This window comes from Pyrgilauda ruficollis, unplaced genomic scaffold (genome assembly GCF_017590135.1).
Source record: "Pyrgilauda ruficollis isolate IOZ18807 unplaced genomic scaffold, ASM1759013v1 scaffold55, whole genome shotgun sequence".
Taxonomy (NCBI): Eukaryota; Metazoa; Chordata; class Aves; order Passeriformes; family Passeridae; genus Pyrgilauda; species Pyrgilauda ruficollis.
Window position 1 is genome coordinate 4,672,999 of NW_024527155.1, and position 21,889 is coordinate 4,694,887.

The 21,889-nt window shown below is 44.1% G+C and overlaps 1 protein-coding gene across 3 annotated transcripts in view; it reads left to right on the plus strand.

The window, feature by feature from the left end:
* The first annotated feature begins 2,425 nt into the window (after nucleotides 1–2,425).
* Nucleotides 2,426–21,889, plus strand: part of LOC121360900 (receptor-type tyrosine-protein phosphatase eta-like) — a 70,978-nt gene continuing 51,514 nt past the window's right edge. The window contains exon 1 of one of the 3 annotated variants that reach the window (XM_041481051.1): nucleotides 2,426–2,775. In XM_041481051.1, the coding sequence (XP_041336985.1) occupies nucleotides 2,713–2,775 (63 nt within the window). In that variant the 5' untranslated portion in view covers nucleotides 2,426–2,712. The remainder of the gene's footprint in view (nucleotides 2,776–21,889) is intronic. The other 2 variants (XM_041481052.1, XM_041481053.1) reach the window with 2 other exon arrangements.

Here is a 21,889-nt window from a genome sequence, read left to right on the forward strand (position 1 = left end):
TCAGTCAGAGAGACACCCTGAAACAGTAACAAACCCAGGCTCTCTGTGTGCCAGTTGAAGCCGCTGCGCATAAATCCTACTGATGGCACTAGTTACGGTTATAATTAAAGTTATGCCGTAAAGGTAACTTTTTACTACAATCCTAGAACTACTCTGCTTAGAGTCTCTACAAGCAAATCTAATGTAGTTCTCTACTATTTTGGATGCTTCAGAAATGAGACTGTGTCCCAGAACTTCATAGCCCTCCTGGGTCAGGTTCTCGACATACAAGTAATCATACAACGTACACTCAGCCACAAGTGTTAATGAGAAAGTAATTAATTACAGATTCCATGTAGCTTGTATTTGAAAAGCTCCACCAGTTATACCAGATCCAGACAGACGTGGTGCGGTAAAAGGAGTTCAGCTTCCTGTAATAGTGATGTAGCTGCCCAGTTGGCTCTCTCAAGCAAAGAATTAACGTAGCCTAAGAAATGTAACACCCTTTGCATCTAAATTGGGTTCTGTGGCCTCTTCAATGAAGAAGAATGAGTGAACTTAAAAGTCCAAGGATGTCTAGAATCTGGAGATGGAAACATCAGCTTGGAGATACTTTAACAGGTGAGAATCCCACTTCTAGCTTTCTTGGTGCCTTTTAATTTTTTTTTTTTTTCATTTAGTTTTCTCTTTCAGAGCTGGCTGCCATTACTGCTGACATCAGTGAAGAGATTCCCGCTGAATTTCAAGGCCAACTGGATTAGTTACCAGGCTTTTATACTGGAAAGGTATGTAATTTTAAAAAAGCCACACTGTTCCCACTTGGGCTGGAGCCAAGGATGGCCAAGCGTGCTTGCTCAAGTGCAGCTGTGGCACTTGAGGTGCAGCCCAGACAATGGAACCCAGTCTGGCCAGAAGCTGCAGTTTGGCAGCTTAGACCCACAGGGGGTCTGCCCAGGCATGGGGAACAGCAACAGGGAATTTATTTTATGAGTCAGAGCTGTAATTTCCAAAGGGCAGGGTTTGATCTGCAGAAGTTATGTCAGCATAACAACTTCACAGCAGCCAGTGAGACCTCTGTCAGGTGTGTGGTTTACCAGGAGGAGTCTTCAGCTGGAAAAAATTCTCAGGTGTTTTGCACTGAATGGAAAGTGTAAAAAGTTTTATTAATGTTTTTTGTATAGTGTTTATTGCCTCATTTCAGTACTCCCTAACATTAAAAAAAAACCCCGAAAACAACCCTTTTCTGAATTCTCTATTTCCTACAAATCTTACTGACACAACGTGATGCCTATACATCTACCTCCAGCTGTAGGTCTCAGCCTCCCAAACAAGGTTTGTGTGAGCCCTTACAGAATGATAGAATAGTTTGGTTTCAAAGGGATGTTAAAAGGTGATCTAGTCCAGCTGCCCTGTGATAAGCAGGAACATCTCCAACTCCATCAGGTTGCTGAGCCCAGCCCAATATGCCCTTTAACATCTCCAGGGATGGTTCATCTACAACTGCCCTCTGCAACCTGTTCCAGTGATTCACCACCCTCACTGTAAAACTTTCCTTCCTTATATCCAGTCTGAATTGACTGTCTTTTAGTTTAGAACAATTCCCTCTTGTCCTATAACAACGGGCCATGCTAAAAAGTCTGTCCCCATCTTTCTTACAATCTCTCTTTCAGTACTAAGAGGCTCTAATATGGTTTCCCAGGAGCCTTCTCTTTTCCAGAGAACAGCCCCAATGTCCTTATTCTTGTGAATTTTCCCATGAACTCCCATGGAAATAGTTGCTTCCGTAATGCTATGCACATGTTTTGAGGGCTCAGAAAAGACAGGGAAATGATAAACATATGAGCTCAAAACTTCTGAGAAAATGAGGACTGCCAGCGTTTCCGTAATTAAAGATATGCTCTGTAAACTGTCCCTGCCTCCCCCTTTCCCTTATGAATGAAATGTGGAACACTTCACTGAGCCTGGGAAGTAAGTTAAGGTTACAGAAGTGATGGCGTTTGATGATGTCACGTCCCTTTTGATGACATGGATAAAACATGATGACATGTCCAAACCCGTGCCTGGAGCGAGATGAGACTTTCTTGGGGGACTGTTTGGGGATGAAAAATGGTGCAACAAGCAGAGCCCCTCACTGCGGCAACCCCCCGGCGGGGCTCGGCTGCCCCTTACTCCGCCCGGGGCCGCGTGTGGCGGCGGACGGCGGAGCCCCCGGGGCCGGGTTAACCTCGCCTTAGCCCTGACCCTTCTGTGAATTGCCCGCCCCCGAGCACCGTGCCAGGGCCGGCCGGGCGCGCCCCGCTCCCTCCGCGGCTGCCGACGGAGACCGGGAAACTTTCGGAGAAAGCCACTTCCTCACCCGGGCCGGCTTGGCGGGGGGAGATGTCAGATGTCGGCAGGGAGAGAGGGAGGGGGGAATGCGGGGAAGCCGCAGCCCCTCCGCCCGCTGCCAGACGGCCATTTAAGCCGCGGCCGAGGGGCCGGCGGGAGGAGGCGAGCAGCGGCGGCGCAGGGAGGTGACCGGCCCGGCTCTCCGGCGGCCGTTGCCCCGCTCGCCCCCTCACTCCGCCCCGCGCAGGGCTTCCCCCGCGGCTCCGTCCCCCCGCCTCTCTTAGGGCGGGGCGCGGGGGAGGGCCGGGACGCCGGGCGGTGCGGGGCTCAGCCCGGCCATGTCTCCGGGGGCGGCGGCGTCGGGCTGAGCGGCCGTGCGCGCAGCGGGGAGCGCTCTCCGCCACCATGAGGCGGCTGCCCCTGCCCTGCCTCCTGCTGCTGCCGCCGCTGCTGCTGCTGCCGGCCGAGGTGAGACCGAGCTGCGGGAGGCGGGGGGCTGCCGTGCCGTGCCGCACCTGCCCCTGCCGCGGCTGCCCCGGCTCGGCTCGGAGCCGGCGGCCGGCGGGGCAGGTGTGCGGCCGGGCTCGGGCTTTGTCCCGCAGCGGCTCCGCCGGTGCCGCCCGCGGAGGGGAGGGCAGGGGAGGCTGGGGCCGCGGTGTGGCCCGGCCGGGGCGTTGCTCACCTGGGGCGGGATCCCCGCGGCCTCCCTCTGTCCCCCGCCCGGCCGCAGCGGGGCTGTGCTGGGGTTTAACCCGACAGTGCAGCTGCGTGCCTCCTTTCGGGGCATGAGGCTGCCCCGGTTGTTTTCCTGGGTAAAAGCTGCCCTGGGTACAACAGGCACGCCTCTCGTCTCCCCAGTGTTGTAGCCTGCCCTCCTCGTGTCGCTGCTGGTTAATGATGTTAATAGGGTATGTGTGGTAAGGGGGTCTTTGCGCATTGCCCGTGCCGCTGGTGCACATCACCCGCTGGGTTACAGCTTTCGGGATCAGCGCGGAGTTTCCACGGGAAAGCTGCCGTGGTGCGGAGCGAGCAGCCCCAGCGGTGCCGGGCAGCAGATCAGCAGGAGGCCTTGGCCACCACGCTTGGCTTTGAGGCCCCGCTCTGTTCCCACGTGTGCTGCAGGATGTTCTTCCAAGAGCACCTTTCATTGATGTAAATCAGAATGGCGTGCCAGGTGACCCACTCAGCATGCTGGCATGGACTCTCACCCTGCTTCCCGCAGCTGATGTGTTCTCAGTGTTCCCGTAGGAGTGCTTCATGGCCGCTGTGAACTCTCATGTTCTGGGGCTTGCTGAACTTTTGCTTCCAGATGCACCCGCTTGTCCTCTCTGCCTCGATGTTTTCTGCTACAGAAGTGTGCATGTGTGTTGATAGGAACCAAGGTGCTCAGCAATCTGTGGTGACAGATCTGCTTAGGAGCTGCTGAGCAGAACTGTACTGCTGCTTTACATTTTTGACTACTTTTTCTTACCTTGCATTGATGCCAGCTTGTGATTGCAGTCATTGGCTGCAATTGACTCTTGTAAACCTTTGCTTCCTCGTCTTGTCTGTTTCAGTTTGGAGTACCTTGCAGTGTTTTGTCATTTGATCTCTGTTTGTTGTTGAACCAAGCCTAGGTTTAAAAATCTCTTCAGAATAAGAGCTAAAACTGAATTGGGTATTAAAGTACACCAGCATTTTGGAAGACCTCAGAGGAGGCCTGGATTGTCCTTGGGTACAGCCTTGCAGGATCTGCCTGCCATGACCTCTGTTTGCAGTTCTTCTTCTCAAGCTGGGTGTGAAATCTTGGGATTTAGTGATGTCTAATGTTCTCTTAAGTCAGGCTCTTAATTGGTGTCTAGTATGATTAACAATAATACTAAAAAAAGTGGACCCACTCCTCAATTACATGTAGCTAAATTTATGCATTCATCATCTTGGGGCCCAGCTGTGGACCCTCAGCTAGGTCTTGTCATCTGTGTTACCAGAGCTCCCATCAACATGCTGCAAGACATAGGTCAGATCTGCAGATTTTGGTGTGGCTCATTATTTTAGGTGGGTACTCTGCAGCTCATAGTGTCACTACTGAAAATTTAGAAGACAACATTTGCAATTTTGACTTAATTGTACCTGTGAATGTGAAAGCTGAGGCAAGGAAGTCTCCGTTTACTGAAACTCTCAGGCTTCTTCACTAGTGCTGATCAGCACCTGGTGGAGTTCTGAACATTAAGAGCATGTGCTTGACCTGCAGACAGGTGGGGAGAGAGGTCCTTAAGGATTTTTTTCCGTCGAGGACTAGGATGTAAACCAGGTGCTCGCTGACGGTGTGATTCTGTAAATCATTCTCTCATTTGAATGACCAAATTTCACTGTAGCCATTTACATCAGGTAGGGTGGGATAACTCAATTTTGAAAAGTCATTATGTTTCTATAGCCTGTAAGCAATAAGGATGCAGAATGAAGCCTTGCTTAGAGGCAATGCTTCAAGTGCAATAATCTTGTTGCCTGTTCCAGTGCTGTTCACACGGTCTTGCCCTCTAAAAATGAGGATGTTCTCTAACAGGGCAGAGTTTTGCTCTTTGTGTAGGGCCCTTTGCATAGGCTCAGGCAGGTGTTAGAGGTGGCTGGTGTTGTTTGGGGTGTGGCATGTGCTCAGGTACAGGGTCATGGCCTGGCCTTACCTGGGGAGGGATGTGGCTGCTGTAGGAAGGTGACAGCAGCTGGCAGGACTGTCAGGCATGTGACATGAGCTGGGCTTCATGTGTTGCCAGTAAGAACTATTGCCCCTTCTCTGCAGTCTCCAGCCAGCCCCTGAGTGGAAAGGCTGGTGTGGAAGTGGCTCTTGGCTGGGTCTGGCCTCTGTGTTGCCTCTCAGATGACTGTGGGGTTGGGGAGGGGACAGCGCTGTACACTGACACCATTGTGGGCCCAGCCACACGCAGAGACTGGGAAGCGGCCGGAGCTGTGGAATGGCTGTGTCATGGCAGCTCCTCAGTGGTGTGATGGGCACATGATCTTTCTGTGGTGCCTTTTACTCAAGGATAAGCATCTTGCTTATTTTTCAGGAATTACAACATAGCGGGCAAGGTTGGAGTTGTTAACACAAAATCTTGGTCTCTGTTTCTTGTTGAGAGTGATCACATCAGTGATATGATAAATAACATCTACAAGTAAAAGAGCAACAGACAGTGGTTTTGGGCTTGTTTTGGTGTTTAGAATTACAAGTGCCTTTTATGTGGGCCTAATAGCTTGTTGTTACATCTTATTCCATGCACAGAACTACTGATAATGTGTGAGTTGATTGTATAGGATTATGACTTAATTACTGGTCTGAATTTCCGAGTGATGAGTTTAAATGAAGAACCATCTTATCTCAAATGTGGGCTTGCCATGTGTGTATGTTGCATGTGAGATAATTTCTGCTATATATTGGTCATTATTAATCATCTTTGTTGAGTCTTCTCCTGCATAGTACACTAAATTTAAATTTTAGTTTGTGAAATTATTCTGAGTAATCTTCAGCACATGCAAGAAGAAGAAGTTAATAGTAATTTGCATTTACCTTTGTGACTGATCTACATATAGCTCATTTAGAGGCTTACAAAAGAATAAAGATGGAGAAATGTGAGGCTCCTTTGCTGCTTCTGTACATGCACTTCTGGGGTAAACCCTTTAATGGCCACTATTAAAAACACAGATATGAGCATTGCTGATCTGGAGACCTGAGCAGACCTGACCTTAGGCAGCACAGACCAGAAGGGGAAGCTGTAGCTGTGAACAGAGTTTGCTTGTGGCTGAGGAGCATAGAAATAAACTTTTCATCTGCCAGGCCAGGTTATTTTTGTGTGATGACTGCTTCCATTTTTGTTTACAACAGCAATACAGGTTAATTTCCTGAGCTTCTTTATGTTCCTTACAAAGCCCTGCAACACAAGCACCTTCTGCAGGGCTCAATGGAGGCTTTGTCTTCAGCGTGGCATGGATGTGCTTCCTTAGAGGCATGGGCTGGCTGCACATTGCAGCACTCTCACATGGTTTCCAATACTTTGAGTCTCCAGCCAGCAGCTCACAACAAAATATCTTCTTCTGCATATTTGAGATCAGAATTGAGGCTCACAGTGGAAATGTTGTCTGTGCAAACAGCCACGCTATTATTAGTACTTCCTCAATTATGGGAGCTACATGCAAGTCTTTGTTGAGAATTTTCATGGCATGTAATTTTTTAATGGTTGGAGTTTCTAAATATGAGCGAACTTGCTGCTGTTTTAAAATTTTGGTTGTTCATTGTGCAGGGCATAATCTATATAATTTTAATTTATGCATTTCCTTCTTTCTACTAGAGTTACAGTGTGTCATAGAGGGGGCATTTTGACAGTGCTGGAGAGTGGTTGGATGTTTGTAGGTACAAAGCCTACCTATGACATTTACTTGCCTGCTTGAAAGATTCTCAGTATGAGCAAAGGCGAGAGACACTACTAAACCAGTTGGTGGCTGCACATCTGGTTGTTAGCCTGATGCTTTTAGTTTGACTCCAGCATTTGAATGCAAATAGTACCTTGAACATCGTGAAAAGTTGCTGGAAGTATAGGAGGAGCTAGCTGAGTTTTCTCCAGCAGAGAGGGCCTACTGCTATGTAGGGATGGGAGAGTGAAAGAACTTTGCCTTAAATGGAGCTATCAGTAGGAAATTAATTTTCAGCAGGAGATGACTGTGTAGGGGAGGGCTTCAACTGGGAGAGGGGGGAAGAAAATGAAGTGTAGGTAAACATGTGCTAATATGAAGTGCTAGAAAGCAATGAGTGTGGGGGAAAGAGTGATCAGGCATCACAGGAAGAGAAGAACAAAACAGATGCACTTCTCTGGAGGGCTGCACCAAGGCTCTTCTCTAAGTGCTTTCCAGCTGTTCCCAAATGTATCTGCACATAAACAGGCCTCCTGGGGCTATTAATCCAAAATTCCAGGAGAAAAATCCAAGATTAAGTGGGAAAAGTATTTCTGTAATCCAGCAAAGAATGGACATGTAAATGTGGTCCAACCAGAGCTGAATCAATAAATTCCTGGCCTCATTTAGTTATCTTCTATGGCCTTCATAGGCTTTCAGTGGAAAAGGCAGGGAAAGCTATGTCCATGTCTTTCCGTAAATGTTGTTGGTATTTGGCAAGTTACTGAAAGTGCTTATTTTCTTATCATCATCAGGAAATTGGAAGAAGCCCTTGATATCAGAAACCAAGCAGTCCACCCATCACTCTTTTCCTTCTGTGCTCTCTGTAAAGATACCACAGGCTGTTTAGGAAAGCTTCTTTCTCCACCTGTAGAAATGTAATAAGAGAAAAAGGTAACTGCTTTTAACTGTGTCTCAGAATTGAAGAAATTGCACCTACAAAGAAAAAGAAATGGCAGTTCTAAAAGGAGGATGTTGGTGTCTGCTGTGGTGCCAGATCTGTGGGATCTGTACCTGACCTTGGCTTTACATGGTGCTCCAAACCCATCTGGTATGAGTGGGGAAGAGAGCTCAGGCTGTGTTTGACATGGGTACTGCTTGACATGAAGGGAGAAGGGACCCCTGTTAGGATCACCTTCAGGCTCTTCTAGCCAGTGCCTGGAAGTCTTTTTTCTCTCCAGTGCTGCCCATCTGCTTGTTTCCTGTTCTTCTTGTACCTCCCGTTTGTTTGGTACACTTCTGATTTTTCTCACTCTTCTGTACAGTTTTAGCCAAACTGAACAAGTAAAAGAAATACCTAGCGTGTCATTGGAAAGTTCCTATTGCATGCAAGGGTTTTGTTATGTTCTGCATGTGGGCTTCTGCTTTAGGGTTGAGAATGTGGGTATTTTCTTTAAGTGTTGGGTTGGGTGTTTTGTTTATTGGAAGGGCCGCATGGTTTTTTGGTTGATTGGTTTGGCTTTGTGGTGTGCAGGAGAATGACATCCACATACTGTAGTACTGGTTTTTGTGTTTTGTGCACCAAATGAGCCAGGGCTTGAATATAAGGAATAATTTGTGTGAACTTCAGCCCCATTTTCCTCATTGAACATAAGAAATCTTTGCTTCTGAAACTGTAAAATCGCCAAGTAAAGACTTGAACATCAGGTGCAGAGCTTTATTGCAAATTACAGCCTGTCTCTTGTGGCCTGGTAAGCAGATGCAGTCTCTTAGCACTTCTGAGCCCCTAAGTGCTGCAGCTCTCTCTCCCATCATAGCCCAGGTGAGTGGCTGGGAGCTTTCCCTTGTTAGGCTGTTAGATTTGTATCTACAACACAGCTGGCTCTGTGATTAGCTGCATTCTCAGAGTCATTCCTTACTTCCTTTTGCCACTATTTTGGTAGGGGTGTTTGGGGTTTTTTTTGGTTTTTTTTTGTGTCTGCCAGCTTGCGAGCAGTTGGGCTGAACCTAGCCTGCATGGGAGTGCTCCCCAAAGAGGGTTATTTGTGCAGACCAGCTTTGTGGAAAAGGTAGCCTGTCCTTGGTCATTGAGGGATGTAGATTGGCAGGGCTTTAAATGCATATTTAAAAGCTTCTGCTAGTTCAGCAGGATTTTTTTTTTAATGGAGTGTGTCAAAATGAATCATTCATGGGTGTCTTGGCAGGTGGGTGGTAAGACAGGGAGCTCTGCATGCCTGTAAGAGGACTCCTGGTCCAGTTCATGATGTTACACATCTTGCTCTGCTTGCTGATAGTTTGTCTCGTCAATGGTGGATGGCTCTCGAGGGTGTTCTTGCACAGGAATGCTGGTGGCTTTTGTTTCTGCATTCCCATTGTGGTGGAGCTTAGGTAGAGCTTTCTGTCATTATTTCCTCTTGTGCACTTGGATTCTAGTAAATTGGGGCACTTTTAATAAGCTTCCTTTGCTTATTTTCTTATATACACACATGAGCTGGCAAGTCTGTTTCTACATACCTCATTTTGAGTCCTCACTTCCAAATTCTATTTTCTACCAGCTCTATTTTTCAAAGTAAGGAGAGAGCCATGCAGAGGATGCCAGCCAGAGGGTTGGGTTGTGAGTGCCACATTGGCTCATGGGACAGGAGGATGTTGCAAAGAATGGGGCAGCAGAGCTTAGCTTTGGGGCAGGCCAGCCTATATAAGCAGCAAAGCATGGGACCATCCATGGTATTGCAGACTGGGAAAGCTTCCTGCTGCCTCCCTGTAGCAGTTGTTGTGCCTGCAGAATCAAGAGTCCCTGTAGATAAGTAGCTTCTTTCTGCTGCCTTTCCTTCCCAGGGTTTCCTCATGCCCAAAGTAGCTCAGACAACTGATTCCCAGACTGTCACTTGAAACTTTCAATTGAATTTTCCTGAAGGTCTCATGATACAGAAGGGGAAAACGGTGAGACTGCAGTTTAGTTGCCTTCATCTGTCTGCATCAGTTTAAGGACAGGTGAATTGTTAGTTTAATCAGAATTCATAGTAAGAGAGCTCCTAGCTTCATCTTTATTTGTCAAAACCTGCTCTGCTGCTTGACTTTGTGCAAGGTGGCCTCTGTGCTTTTAAGTGGGAAGAGCAGGGTGGATGCTGGAGTGGAAATGAATGAGGCTTCCACCGCCAGGGACATCTGGATTGGAAAGGCAATCAGCTTTGTGTGCTAGTTGGGATTTGGGGTAAATGAGCTCTCTGAGACCAAGATGTGGTTTTGGCTGACAAAGAGAAGGGCTTCCACTGTTTCCTTCTGGGCTGCAGGTGAAAGAAATGCACATTAGTAGAAAGTAGCAGTGTGGAACCATCAAAAGATGCAGTAGCAGTGTGCAGTGTGGAACCATCAAAAGAGATGGACTCAGCCTTGCTGGTGGTTTTAGTGCAATATGAGATGTGCCACTGTTTCACTATAGTTATTAAACAATAAATATGACTTTTTGTGAAACACAATGTGAGGAAAAGAATGAGTGCCTGTGGCTGGCATCAAATTTACATATGTAAAATTTTCTTGTATTAATAAGGGAGTTTAGGGTTTTCTTCCTTTTGTGGTCATGATCTTTGACTCTTTGCAGGAATTTTACATACTTATAAATCAAGAGGGAAATAAAATGGACAACGATAAGTTGATAGGGTCCTTTTGGATTATCAAATTCTGTTTTGTTTGCTTTTCTCTAGTGAAGGCAGATATGGGAATTCTAACATCTTCTCGACACTGCACATTTATAATTGCCCTTTTATAACCAAGTTTGGAATTGAGTCCATGACTTTGCTGCTACATGAATTATACTTTCTAAATTCTAATATTCTTTCCATCTGCTTGCAGGGTCAGCTGCTTCTTCTAATACTTGGCCTGAAGTTCAGTACAAATAAAAATGTCCTTTTTGTGGTCAGTTCTGATGTGATTTTTTTTTTTTTTTTTGTGAAGTAGGCTGTGCCTGGTTAACTGGGGTCTTTGATGGTTTCACCTTCTGTGGATTTATGCTTTTCTATTTTATAGAGGGGAAATAGGAGAATTGTAACCACAGTTTTCCTTCCTGCAGTTATTGTAAGCTTGTATCTTCAACAAAAAAAAAAAGAAGCTCTTTCTTAGGGGAAGTTTGTTATCTTTGATTCAGTTTGCATAACTTTCAGGGTAATTCACCTCTAATTCTGTGCAGCTGGGCACCAGGGAGAAATGAGCAGCCCAGCTTTGAGGTCAGGATCTGGCCTTTTTAGCTGGCACACTGAGGATGTCACAGACACGGGCCTGGTGTTCTCAACTCAGAGTTTCTGATAGATTTTGCATCAGACAGCCGAGGAAAGGAGACTGACTTATATCAGGTAAAGGAGCAGCATTAATATTTGCAGGATAAAAGTTGTTTGTTGATATTTTTTAAAAATTCAGTATCTCTGCTGTTCAAAATCGTATTTCTGAGATGAAAGCAAAAAATGAAAAATTTTTGTCAGTTTCTTTTGCATTTATTTTCAAATGAGTGATAGACTAGCTAGTTATTCTAATTAACTTTGTACTAGTTTTAAGACTTCTTACAACCAACTAAAAACCCACTTGCTTTATTAGTACTATTAAGTTGTTCATCTGAGTGATAAATTAAATGCATTGCTACATCCATTTAAAAATAATTGGAACTACCCCTGAGCACATGCTAAGCACTGATAGATATTGGTATTGTGAATGTGCTAAATGAAATCCAATTTTAAGAAAATAATTATGGGAAAGGACAAGGCTGTAAGATCTGGAAGTGGATCTGTTGGGCCTTTGTTCTGTGATCTCCATAACAATGCAGGTAATTGTATGGATATGACAAATCTCAACAATACACTCCTTTCTCCCTATTAAAAGAGAGAAAACTTGCCTTTGTCTGTAACTTATTAAGGACTTGCATTTGGACATGTTAAAATTTCAGTGAGATAGTTCCAGAGGAAAAAAAACCCTAGCCAGTTAACAGAAGCAAAAAAAAAAAAAAAAAAAAAAAAAAAAAAAAGCTGGTTTGCTACATATTGAGAACCAGTAGTGTTGAATCCATTTGGAGACAGGCCTTTTTTCCAGCTGAACAGTTACAGATGAAATGTTGTTGCAAAGTGTTTAGATGTTTCTTCAGAAGACATGACTTTAATGGCCAAGTCCTCCAGCACCATGTTAGTGCACTTTTATCTTTTTGTCTTTCTCTCCAAAGATTTTTCACTATTGCTGAAGGGTAGTTGATCTAAAATATAAATGTCTTAACGTATTTGTATGTGGATTTAAGGCTGCATAATGAAAGTGTAATTGCTTCTGAGCTTTTATTGTGTGTGCTCAATTCCTCTGTGACATTCTTGTTTCTGATGTCTGCTGTGCACTTGTAGTAAAATAGCCACATTAAAGAAGCTAACAATCAGCTCTCTATATTCATGAATTTGAAGGCCTAAAATTCTTGGAAAAAAAGAGGTGCATCCTTAATTAACTTTATAATGTGCTTTAAAAAACCACCAAACACCCAAACTAAAAAAGTCTTCCAACAAGCTATTATATGCTTTTGATGATTAAAAGATATAATTAGTTTATTGTGCTCTGAATTAAGCTAACATTGTCTTTCTTTCTTGTCTGCAATATTTTGGGGAGTCCTGCTGCTGCTGCTGAGAGTGCATGTGCTGAGCTTTAGCCAGCAGCAAATATTTGCAGGTGGATGCAATATCTGGAGCAGCCTTAGGCGATACTCATTTCTCAGTCCTACAAGACAGATCTGTGGTATGTGGTTTAACTGGTATTTATTTAACTATTGTCTTCTGACTCAGTCTTCATAATTTTACATGTATCTGTTCAACTATTTCCTGGTTCAGTGTGCGAAGCACAGCATTGCAGGAGGAGTGAGCAGAAGGTCAGAGCTGCTATTTATTTACTGAAGAGCATGCTTTTCCCTCTTCACTGATAATGGAGTCTAGTTCTCTTCATGGTGGAATTGGTTAGGACTTGATCTAAGTGGTGCAAATAGTTTTCTTCTAAATTTCTGAAAGTTTGAGCAGCCTACAAAAAAAAAATTGTCTTTTTCACTCACTTGGACTGTTTTTGACTTGCAGGAAGGGACTGCTGTCCATCCAGTCATTAAGTTAATGAGTGGGTGATTGACACAGAGCAGCCCCTGCTCCATCCTAGCAGAGCCACTGCCTACTTGCAGTGCTCCTGCTGGACAGAAGGTAATTTCTGATAACCTTCACTGTGCCCCACAGGTTATGCTGCATGCGGAATTCTGTGCAGTGCATTTATGGTTTGTAAGCAGTGTGTGCAGTGATTCCTCCTATCCCTAAGTTTAGGGCTATTCACAACACCTGGCACAGCTGCTAAGAAGAACAGTAGGTTGTAATGCCTAGCTCTGCAAAAAACCTGTGGCTGCAGATTGAGTCTCCGCAGTCTTTTTTCTGCAAATTGCCTACCTTCTCTCTTGTGAATGATTTTTTTAAATTGAAAAAAGGCAAGACAGAAGAGCAAACAGGTATCTCATATGTGGGCATTTATTCAGTCATTGCTGCATGTGGTATTTATCACTTATCACTGTTGTCTCCAGATTTAATCAAAATTCACTCCATGAATGTTAATCTGAGTTTTGCAGTGAGAACTGGTTAGCTGAACATTCTGTCTCCTCCTGCAGAAATGTGTGGAAAAGATGGGAGATAAGATAGTGCCAAACTTCAGTTTCCGTTCTGAACAAAGACCTCTTACTTTTGCTTTCCTGAAGTCAGACATTTGCTGTTTCATGCTTCAGCATGGAACATAGCACTGATGAAATCCTGCTGGAGTTTTGAAGATAAAGCTAATGACTGAGAATTTCTAGGACTTGCAGTAGGTTGTTTGTCGAGATCTGTTTGAGGACTTGGGAGCTGCTCACCTGCCACCCCTCAAAGCTTTTTGGTACTTTCTTCCCCTTTCTTGCAGTGGTTGTGTTTTGTGACCTGGAAGTTGTAAATGCCATGGGACATTGTAGTTGTACATGGCTACTACTAAGGAATCTTGTGGGGCTGGGAACTCTGGCAATGACTTCAAAAAAGGAATCTTCCTCAGTCAGCCGGTGCATATCGGAAACCAGCATAGTGACCCACCTCACCTGTCTCCACCAGGATTCACTTCTGCTCACAAACTGCATCAAAAATGAGAGCTGCAAGGGGGGAAAAAAGCTTCCTTTATACAACTTCCTGTATTTTGTGAATACAGGGTTCCTTTTTGGTCATGAATGGGTTATAAATCAGACAAAAGTGGGGTTGTGGGGTCTCGTCTCTTTCTTCTCTAAGTGAATTGGCTAATTCTTGGTGGGTTTGTAGATAGGAAAGGCATTCCTTACATCAGGCACAGATGGGGAAAGGGTTCTTGTGTGGTGAGATAGACATTTACCTCTAGACACAGAGCAGCCTGTGGTAAACCACTCGAGTGCTTGGGAAAAGGGAGTGGGAGTGTGAGTGAGGCTGCACAAAACCTTGGCAGGCATTTAGTGGGACAGTGACTATCACCCTGGATATGTGTCATGGAGCAAGTCCCAGTTCTCAAGCCTCTACTCATAGCAAGTGGTGCAGCAAGAGGCATTGGGATGCTAGGGAACTTGTGAAGGATGGCACATGGATGTGCAGACTGTGCTAAAGGTAACAGCCATTATATTGAAAAGGTGCAAAAATCAGTATGCTGGTAAAACATCTGTGTTGTAAATGGCTTCCATCAGGCTGTTCTAGCCCCAGGCAGTGTGTATTGTATGTAACTGAAACAAACCCTTTTGTTGCCTTTGCACAGCAAGTACTGCTTTTTTCTGACCAACAAAACCCACAGTTTGTTTCTAGATGTCCTGTAGGGCCGTGACTGGTCTTGTGAGCAGTCTGTGGTTTGTATGTATTGGGTGCTGTTTGGAGGACTTTGAGGTGTTCCTGTCCTTGCTTTAATGCAGCAGAAAGAGCTAAACAAGAGCTGCGGGTGGGTGCAGCCGAGGAGGACACGTGTACGAGAAGCTACTTGAGCCTGGGGTGTAAGCAATCCTCCATCATGTCCATCTCTGTGGAAGGAGAAGCAAAGTTTCTGAAGAAAGGGAAGTAGGCTGTTGGGGGAGGATGATGAGTAAACAGAGTGTACACGAGGAGCAAGATTGCTGCAGCCTACGTAAGCTAGCAGCGTGCCTCAGCTGTTGAAGCAGCGTCTAAGTATGTGCTGTTTCATTACACAGAGCTGGACCCTATTCCCTCTGACATGAAACCGACCAGTCCACCTCCTTCTTCTTAATTAGATCCTCTTGGGATGAGACATCCCTTCCTGAAATGAGAGGGAGGCCAAATTCACACGCACCCGCCACCCCCAGACCTCTGCACACTTGACAGCTGTGATAACATGGCACTATCCCCTCTCATTTGGATACTGAAAAGTGATGGAAGGCATTTCTGGACAGCTGATGTTGAACCTGCAGGCTCTCTCTACATGAGATCACCAGCTGTGTGCTGCTTGCAAAGAGCCTTACTAAGAGGTGTGTTTGCCCCCCTTGATTTTTTGGTTAGCTTTCAAGCTGAGGTGAGAGCATTTTTTTCCCCCCAGTGCTCCAGTTCTGCAAAGGCTCCAATAGGCAAAAGTCAATTAAGATTTTTTATTTTGATATCCTAAGTATTTCTGAAATATGTAATCTTTTCCTAGCTATAGCAAGGGCAACTTTAGTGAAGGGAGCGCTAAAGGGGTCAGGGAAAGTCCATTTCTTGCCAGACCATAAAAAAAAAAAGGTCTTTAGGGTATTTAGCATTGGCACAGCAATCTGCTTTCCCCCTTTCTCGGTGTTTTGAAGCATTTTGCTTGCAACATTTCATAATTAAGTAAATATATATAGGCAGATGCTGGCACATAGTCCTAAAACTTTCCCTCCAAAGCACTTGGGGTAAGTTATGAAGAGGGATCTTCTGATAGGAGACCCTGGGTAATGTCACATTACCTGTGAATTGCCATTCAGATTTCTCATTTAACTAGTTGGCCTTGATTTTGAGATCACCAGTGCCTGCCTCCTTGTCATACAGAACAGCTCTTCCTCCTGCTCCTGTCCTGCTGCAGGTGTTCACCCCCAGCCAGGCTCTGTGGTGTGGGATGCTCAGTGTGTGAGAGCACCCTCAGTTAGAGACACTATAGTGGTGATGCTCTGGTGAAATCTCCGAGCACACCCGAGATGGGCAGCCTTGACAGAGCTGTGGCACAGCCCAGCGTCACAGCCTTTCCTAAACTCTCCTTTCTCTGGGCCAGGCAGTCCTGGTGTAACTTAAAGTCGGTGAAAGCTCCATCCATTCTCAGTTTTCTTAGTGCAAGTATGGATGGTTTTTCTCACAGCATTTCTCATACTTGTTTCTAAATCAATTTTATCTCATTTTCTGAAGTCTTCTCTGTATATTCATAATTAAAATTTATCATTTTGATTGAAAATCCATCCTTAATGCCCCTGTCTTTTACATGTTTCCCTGTAACATATTATTTTAGAAACATAGCTATTTTCATATTTTAGCATTTTTATCAATAAGAAACTTCAGAACATGATTTCTCTATTAAAAAGTCTTCTGCTAAAATTCAGCACCCTTCTTTACAACGTTTTATCTCCCCCTTTCCTTTTCTGCCCACATCTCAAGTCAAATTTTAGGTATGTATGTGGAATAGGTTTTGCTAATGAGTGGGAAACAGATAGTTACAAGCAGTGATGATGGAGAGGAATAAGTGCCTCTATTAGTGTGGTGACAAAGTGGTTTTTGCAGGACTCAGACTGTCGTTGCACATGATCTATGGTACAGCTTCCACCTCAATTTTGTTTCATGCTTATGTTCAGTTTTTGCATATACATGTCACAGAATAGTTTGGTTTCATTTGTATTTATTTAGCTTGCTGAGGAGGAGGAGGGTGGTGTTTTAATTGAAAGCAAAAATTCCTGTGAACCATATGCCTCACTTTTCAGTCAGCTCTAATTAAATTTCTTTTTCCTCCCTGTTTCCCCTTTGTGTGCATAAATGAGAACCTACGTGGGAGATCCCCATCACTGTTATTGTGTCACATTCCTGTTTTATGATCTTGTAGTTCCCTCTGTGTTGATCAGACTCCTTAACAAAGATTGTTATTACAGACACATTTTTTAATGTGGAAAGATCTTACGGAAGGTTAAATATTGCTACTGTAGGTCCTTTGGTCAGTATTTCAGAGTGATGATGAAAATCAATGGTTTGACCCCCTGGGAAAACTTCTGTTCTTAAATGTGGAGAAAAAGGCACAAGGGTCTGAAGTAACAGTGAAGGCACACAGCTTGGACTTTCTGAATTTCTGTGCTGCTAGGTCATTGCAAGGGGACCCTACTCTTGTTTTTGCTTTCTACCAAAAAGTAATTTTTAATACTAGTCAGTTTTTGCATAACTGTGATAGGATACTCTAAGTAGTATTAGCCAGTTCAATATATGTGTGTCTATATACATCTCTATATCTCTCTGTGTGTGTGTATATATACATATATATGTGACTGTGTATGTCCAGAGTATATATTTGTAAGTGTAGAACAGAAGAAATGGGCCTTGAGTGAGAAATAATTTAGTTTGCTATCTAGTTTTGTTTGTTTGTTATCAAGAATTGTTTGAAACAGGCTAAAGGAAAAGGAACTGTGTGTTGAGATAAGCAGTAGGAGAATATAAAAAAAAAAAAAAAAGACATGTATTTGGCTTACATGATGTCCAGACTTACTGTGATATTTTCCAGGCACTAGTATTTTCCTTTTTTCCTAAGATTATAAACAGTTGATTTTTGTTGAGTCTACAAATTAAAAAAGAACAACAGTATTAATATATTTAACTGTTCCTGAAATATGCATTGGAGTGCTTTGTTTTACTCCTCCTTTGTGTTTTAAAGAGGAACCTTGCTACATCAGGTTTTAACTTCTACAACTGATTAAGGAACCGCTAGCTTGACAAATAAGCGTGTGATGAATGGCAGGGGGAAAATGATGAATCAAATAGTGAAGTACTTGAATGGGTTCACCTTAGGCACTTAAAAGAAATTTCATCAGTAGAACATGCCAGGATTGTTTCAGCGGCTCTTCTGTTTCTGTTCGATCGATACTGGGCAGGATGTCTTTTACACAGGCATTTTGTGTAACCATGTCTCTGTAACTGGAGGAAAAATCAAGGGTTTCTTCCAGCCCCAGCATCCGTGGTGTTGGTGTGTCTGCCTGGTAAAAGGGGTCTGGCAGCTGGTGGGGACATTGTAGTGGTGTGTATTTGCCAGCGTGGGTTTGATGTGTGTGCTGAGCTCGGCAGGCCCTTGCTGGGCTGACATGTATCCAGTTCAGATCCTCTTCTGTGAAGCTGTGGCAAATACATCTGAGCGTGGGGATGGAAAGGTGGGATGAGTTCCCTGGGGTTCAGCAGGAGTACTGAAGGTTTGCCTTGCCAAAGCAGAATGTGCATGCTTGCTTTCCACCCATCTCATCTTGAGGGGAATTTGGATTTCTTTAATGTCCCGGCTTGTGCTTATTTGGCTCCTTATGCCTGCAGCTCATTATGTCTTGGTTTAACAAGGTGTCCTGTGTGTTTGGACTCCAGAAGCCTGTTCTCTACAGCTTTTGGCCACATATCTTTGTCTGCTTTGTTACCTGTATGACAGCACTGTGAACTTCCCACTGCAAGAAGTCATTTCTGGAGAAAAGAGGGAATTAAAAAACATATGATGGATTTTGTGCTTGCTATCGAGAATGGATTTTCCTATGAAAATAAAATCAATGGAAAGTTAAGTTACAGTCTGCTATGACATGGTAGAAAATTACTTATGTGTACTGATAGAGCACTAAGAGGTTGGTTGCAATGTCTGAATGTCTCCAGATACATAAATAATATCATATTGTCATATCATCGTCTAGACATATGTTGCCTTCAAACAGGAAAAATACATAATACTGTTTGTTTAAAAATCTCTCTTTTCAAAAGGCATGTGCCAAGAAGCAGTGTGCTGGGGAATAAGTTCACTTATAACCAGAAGGCTTTTTTTTTTTTTATTAGCAGAATTGTTTGTGAATGAGCAATGGAGATAGTGACCTACAGGGTTTATAAAATGTGGGAATCTGCCTGTCTAGCCAGCACTATAAATAAATAAGAAAGGCTTTTGAAAGATTTTTGTCAGTTCAATATACATTATTTTGTTTCAGCAAGTCTCCTTTGCTTCACAGGCTCCGTTCTGTATATGGTACTATTTATAATCTGGGGTGGAGGAAGAGTCTCTGGGAGTGGGTGATTCACAGACACAAAATAGGGCCATAAACAATGTTAACACTGTGGCATAATCTGATAAAATCAGAAACTTGGACAAAGCGTGCAGCGCTGTTCCTCACTAGGGCTGTTGTGTGGCAGCTTTTTCTCCCTTTCTGCTGACCTTCTCTGACTTGCCAGAAATGCCCTCCAGTTTTGTTTTCCTGAGAGCCCAGCACTGAGCTGCTGAAGGTTAACCTGAGAGCAGTGCTCTGGTTCAGCCTTCTGCAGGGAGGCTTCATGCCTGACCCATGTGAAGAGTGTGTGTCACTGCTGGTTTTCTGGGATGTGGCAGGGGAGTGTCCAAGGACTTTGGTAGCTCAGTGGTTGTCTCCTCTGCACCCTGGCCTGGCTGCAGAGGGCTTGTGTTCATGGCCAAAGGTGGATCAATGATTGTATCACAGGCTGGGAGTTGAGGAGACAAGTTCTGGATATGTGTTCCCTCACACTGCTCCTTTTGTGGGCTCTAGCAGAGAAAATGGCACACTTAAGAAAATCTGGAGCTTGCCTCGGACTACCAGAGCAGACAAGAGCTGTGGGACCACACTGAGGTGGTATTTTGAGGATGTGCCTTTAGTATACAGGTAGAGATAGCTTAACTACCTCCAGGAATAAGATGTGTGCTTCCTTGTGCCAGATGGAGCACTGACAAAGTCCGGGATTTGTTACTAGAAAGAGGGCAAAGTAGAAGGATTGTGAAGAGGAAGGACGTAATCATTGGTGCTTCTCTAATGCTCTTCTCTAAGTTGGAGGCATTATTTGAGCTGAACTCTGAGGCACAGTGTACATTATATGTGTGTACATTTCTCTGAGGCTGTTAGAGTCTGTTGGAGGGAAGTGATTTGTGAAACTTACCGAAGTACTGCATTGCAGAGCCTGTCCTAAAACTCAGGGCTCATAATCGGGCTTGTGTATCTCCAAAACCATGGTGTGTCCAGCAAATCACAATTTAGGGAGTCACACAGGAGAGAAGTATGTGAAGACACAAAGAAAAAAAATTGTAGCACAGGAATTAAAGATGAATTTTTTCTGTGGTGGTGGATTAGGATCCCAAGGTACTTCCCGCTTAGAAGGCTGTTGGAACAAAATCAGAAATAAACTTCTGAGCATTCAAGCCAACAACAGAGATGAAAAGCAAATAGAGTTAATTTTAAAAGAGGAAAAGAAGCTAGCCCAATCAAATAAAAATACACAGGCAAAAGTGTGCACTCATAGTAGGCAGGAAAATTCTATCTTTTGCTTTCTCCTATTATGGGAGGGGTCATTGTTTCTTTTTCTAGTAAAAGAATCCTTTTTTACAATGTCTGTGGGAAAGGAGAATAGTCTGAATTGAGTCTTTGAGATGTTGTATTACAGAGAGTCACAGAAAATGTACTATGCAAATGACTATCTGCCTTATTAGATGCCTCAATAGAGTTCATTGTCTCAATATTGCTATTATTGGAGATGGATGGACACTACGTGATTTTACCATCAAGCTGAAAAACTTCAGTGTTACAGTCTCATTACGAGGGCAATAATAGTGCACTGACTTAAAGGAGAGAATTGAATTAAGGGGAGTGAAAGGTCCATTGCTCTGTCCATTTTAGTTTGTCTTTTGTAGACTGTGCATCGTTTTAGGGGTCACAACAGGGGGGTTTGTGCTTCATGGTCTTGGTTTTGTTCATCTTTCATTGCTAATAAAAAGAAAGCCCTTTTATGGGGAGGAATCCTGCAGCACCTGCTGTGATTTTGCTTGATTGCAGTTGTGGTAAGGCTGGCGTTGTTGGATGGTGGTGGTGCTTTCTCAGGTGGGGGCTGACCTGTACCACCCTGGTGTCCTCATGGAGGAGGAGCATCATCAGCTCCTTTGTTCCCTGATGTCAGGAGCTCATTGCAATATTGCTCTTGTCCTTAGCTGGTTCCTTACCTGTGTGACTGCTCACTGAGCCTCCCCTGAGCTGTCACTAGAGCCTCACCCACTGCCTAAGGCAAAATATAAATCCCAGAAACTGCTGAAGCCAAAAATCTCTCTGATGTCCAAGTCTGTGTGTTGTCAGTCACCCTTAAACCTATTTTTGAGGCCTTGCCTTGATAAGAATTCTTTCTTAGGTCAGGTGCTTGAAATGACTACTAACTGGTGTTTTGTGATGTGTGTTTTTTCTGGGCATCACTTGGTGTGCTGGATCTGGCTACATTACAGTATGGGAATTTCCAGATAAAACTTGGGCTCCAGAAGTGTGTTTGGTGTCTGTGTGGCCCCATGGCAATAGTAGGGATCCATCATTGAGTTTGGAGCCATGCTGCTGTTATCCATGGTATGATGTATCTCTTGAGCAATTTTGGTAGTTCTAAACCTATCATTTGCTTCATTTTTTTCTTGGTGTGGAGGGGGAAACAACTGAGTTTGTCTCTTTTATTATCTGGTTAATATGTGTGGAAGTTAATGAGTAGCTGAAAGCAGCACAGGGGAATTGTGTTGTAACACAGTAACCTCACTCAGTGTTTGCTTTCCTTCCTTGACTTTTCAGTTTTGGAGGGGATAAGGAAGGCCTGTTACTCATTAAACAAAAACAGTTCTTTACAACCCAGAGCATTTTCCCCCAAATACCCAGCTGCCTCCTGTTAGTCCTTGAAAGTAGCACCTGTCATGCAGTACTCTGTAATAGGTATTATAATAACCAGGGATTGCAATGCATACACAGTGTGTGAGCCAAATTTCCTGACAAATCTTTATGCAATAAAACCTAAATTGCAGAATAAGGCATGCTCTACTTTTATTGTGTCATTCACCTTGGGGTATGTGCTCCTGATTTCTGTATTTCAGTGTTCCTTATTAGTGTTTGGTAAGCTTTACTTCCTTTTGGACATATGATTATATGCTCTGTTCTTCTCTATTTCACTCTCCACTTCAGTTTTCCACCCTGGTCTTGAGGGGTTAGTTTAATACAAGTGTGCATATAGGAAGA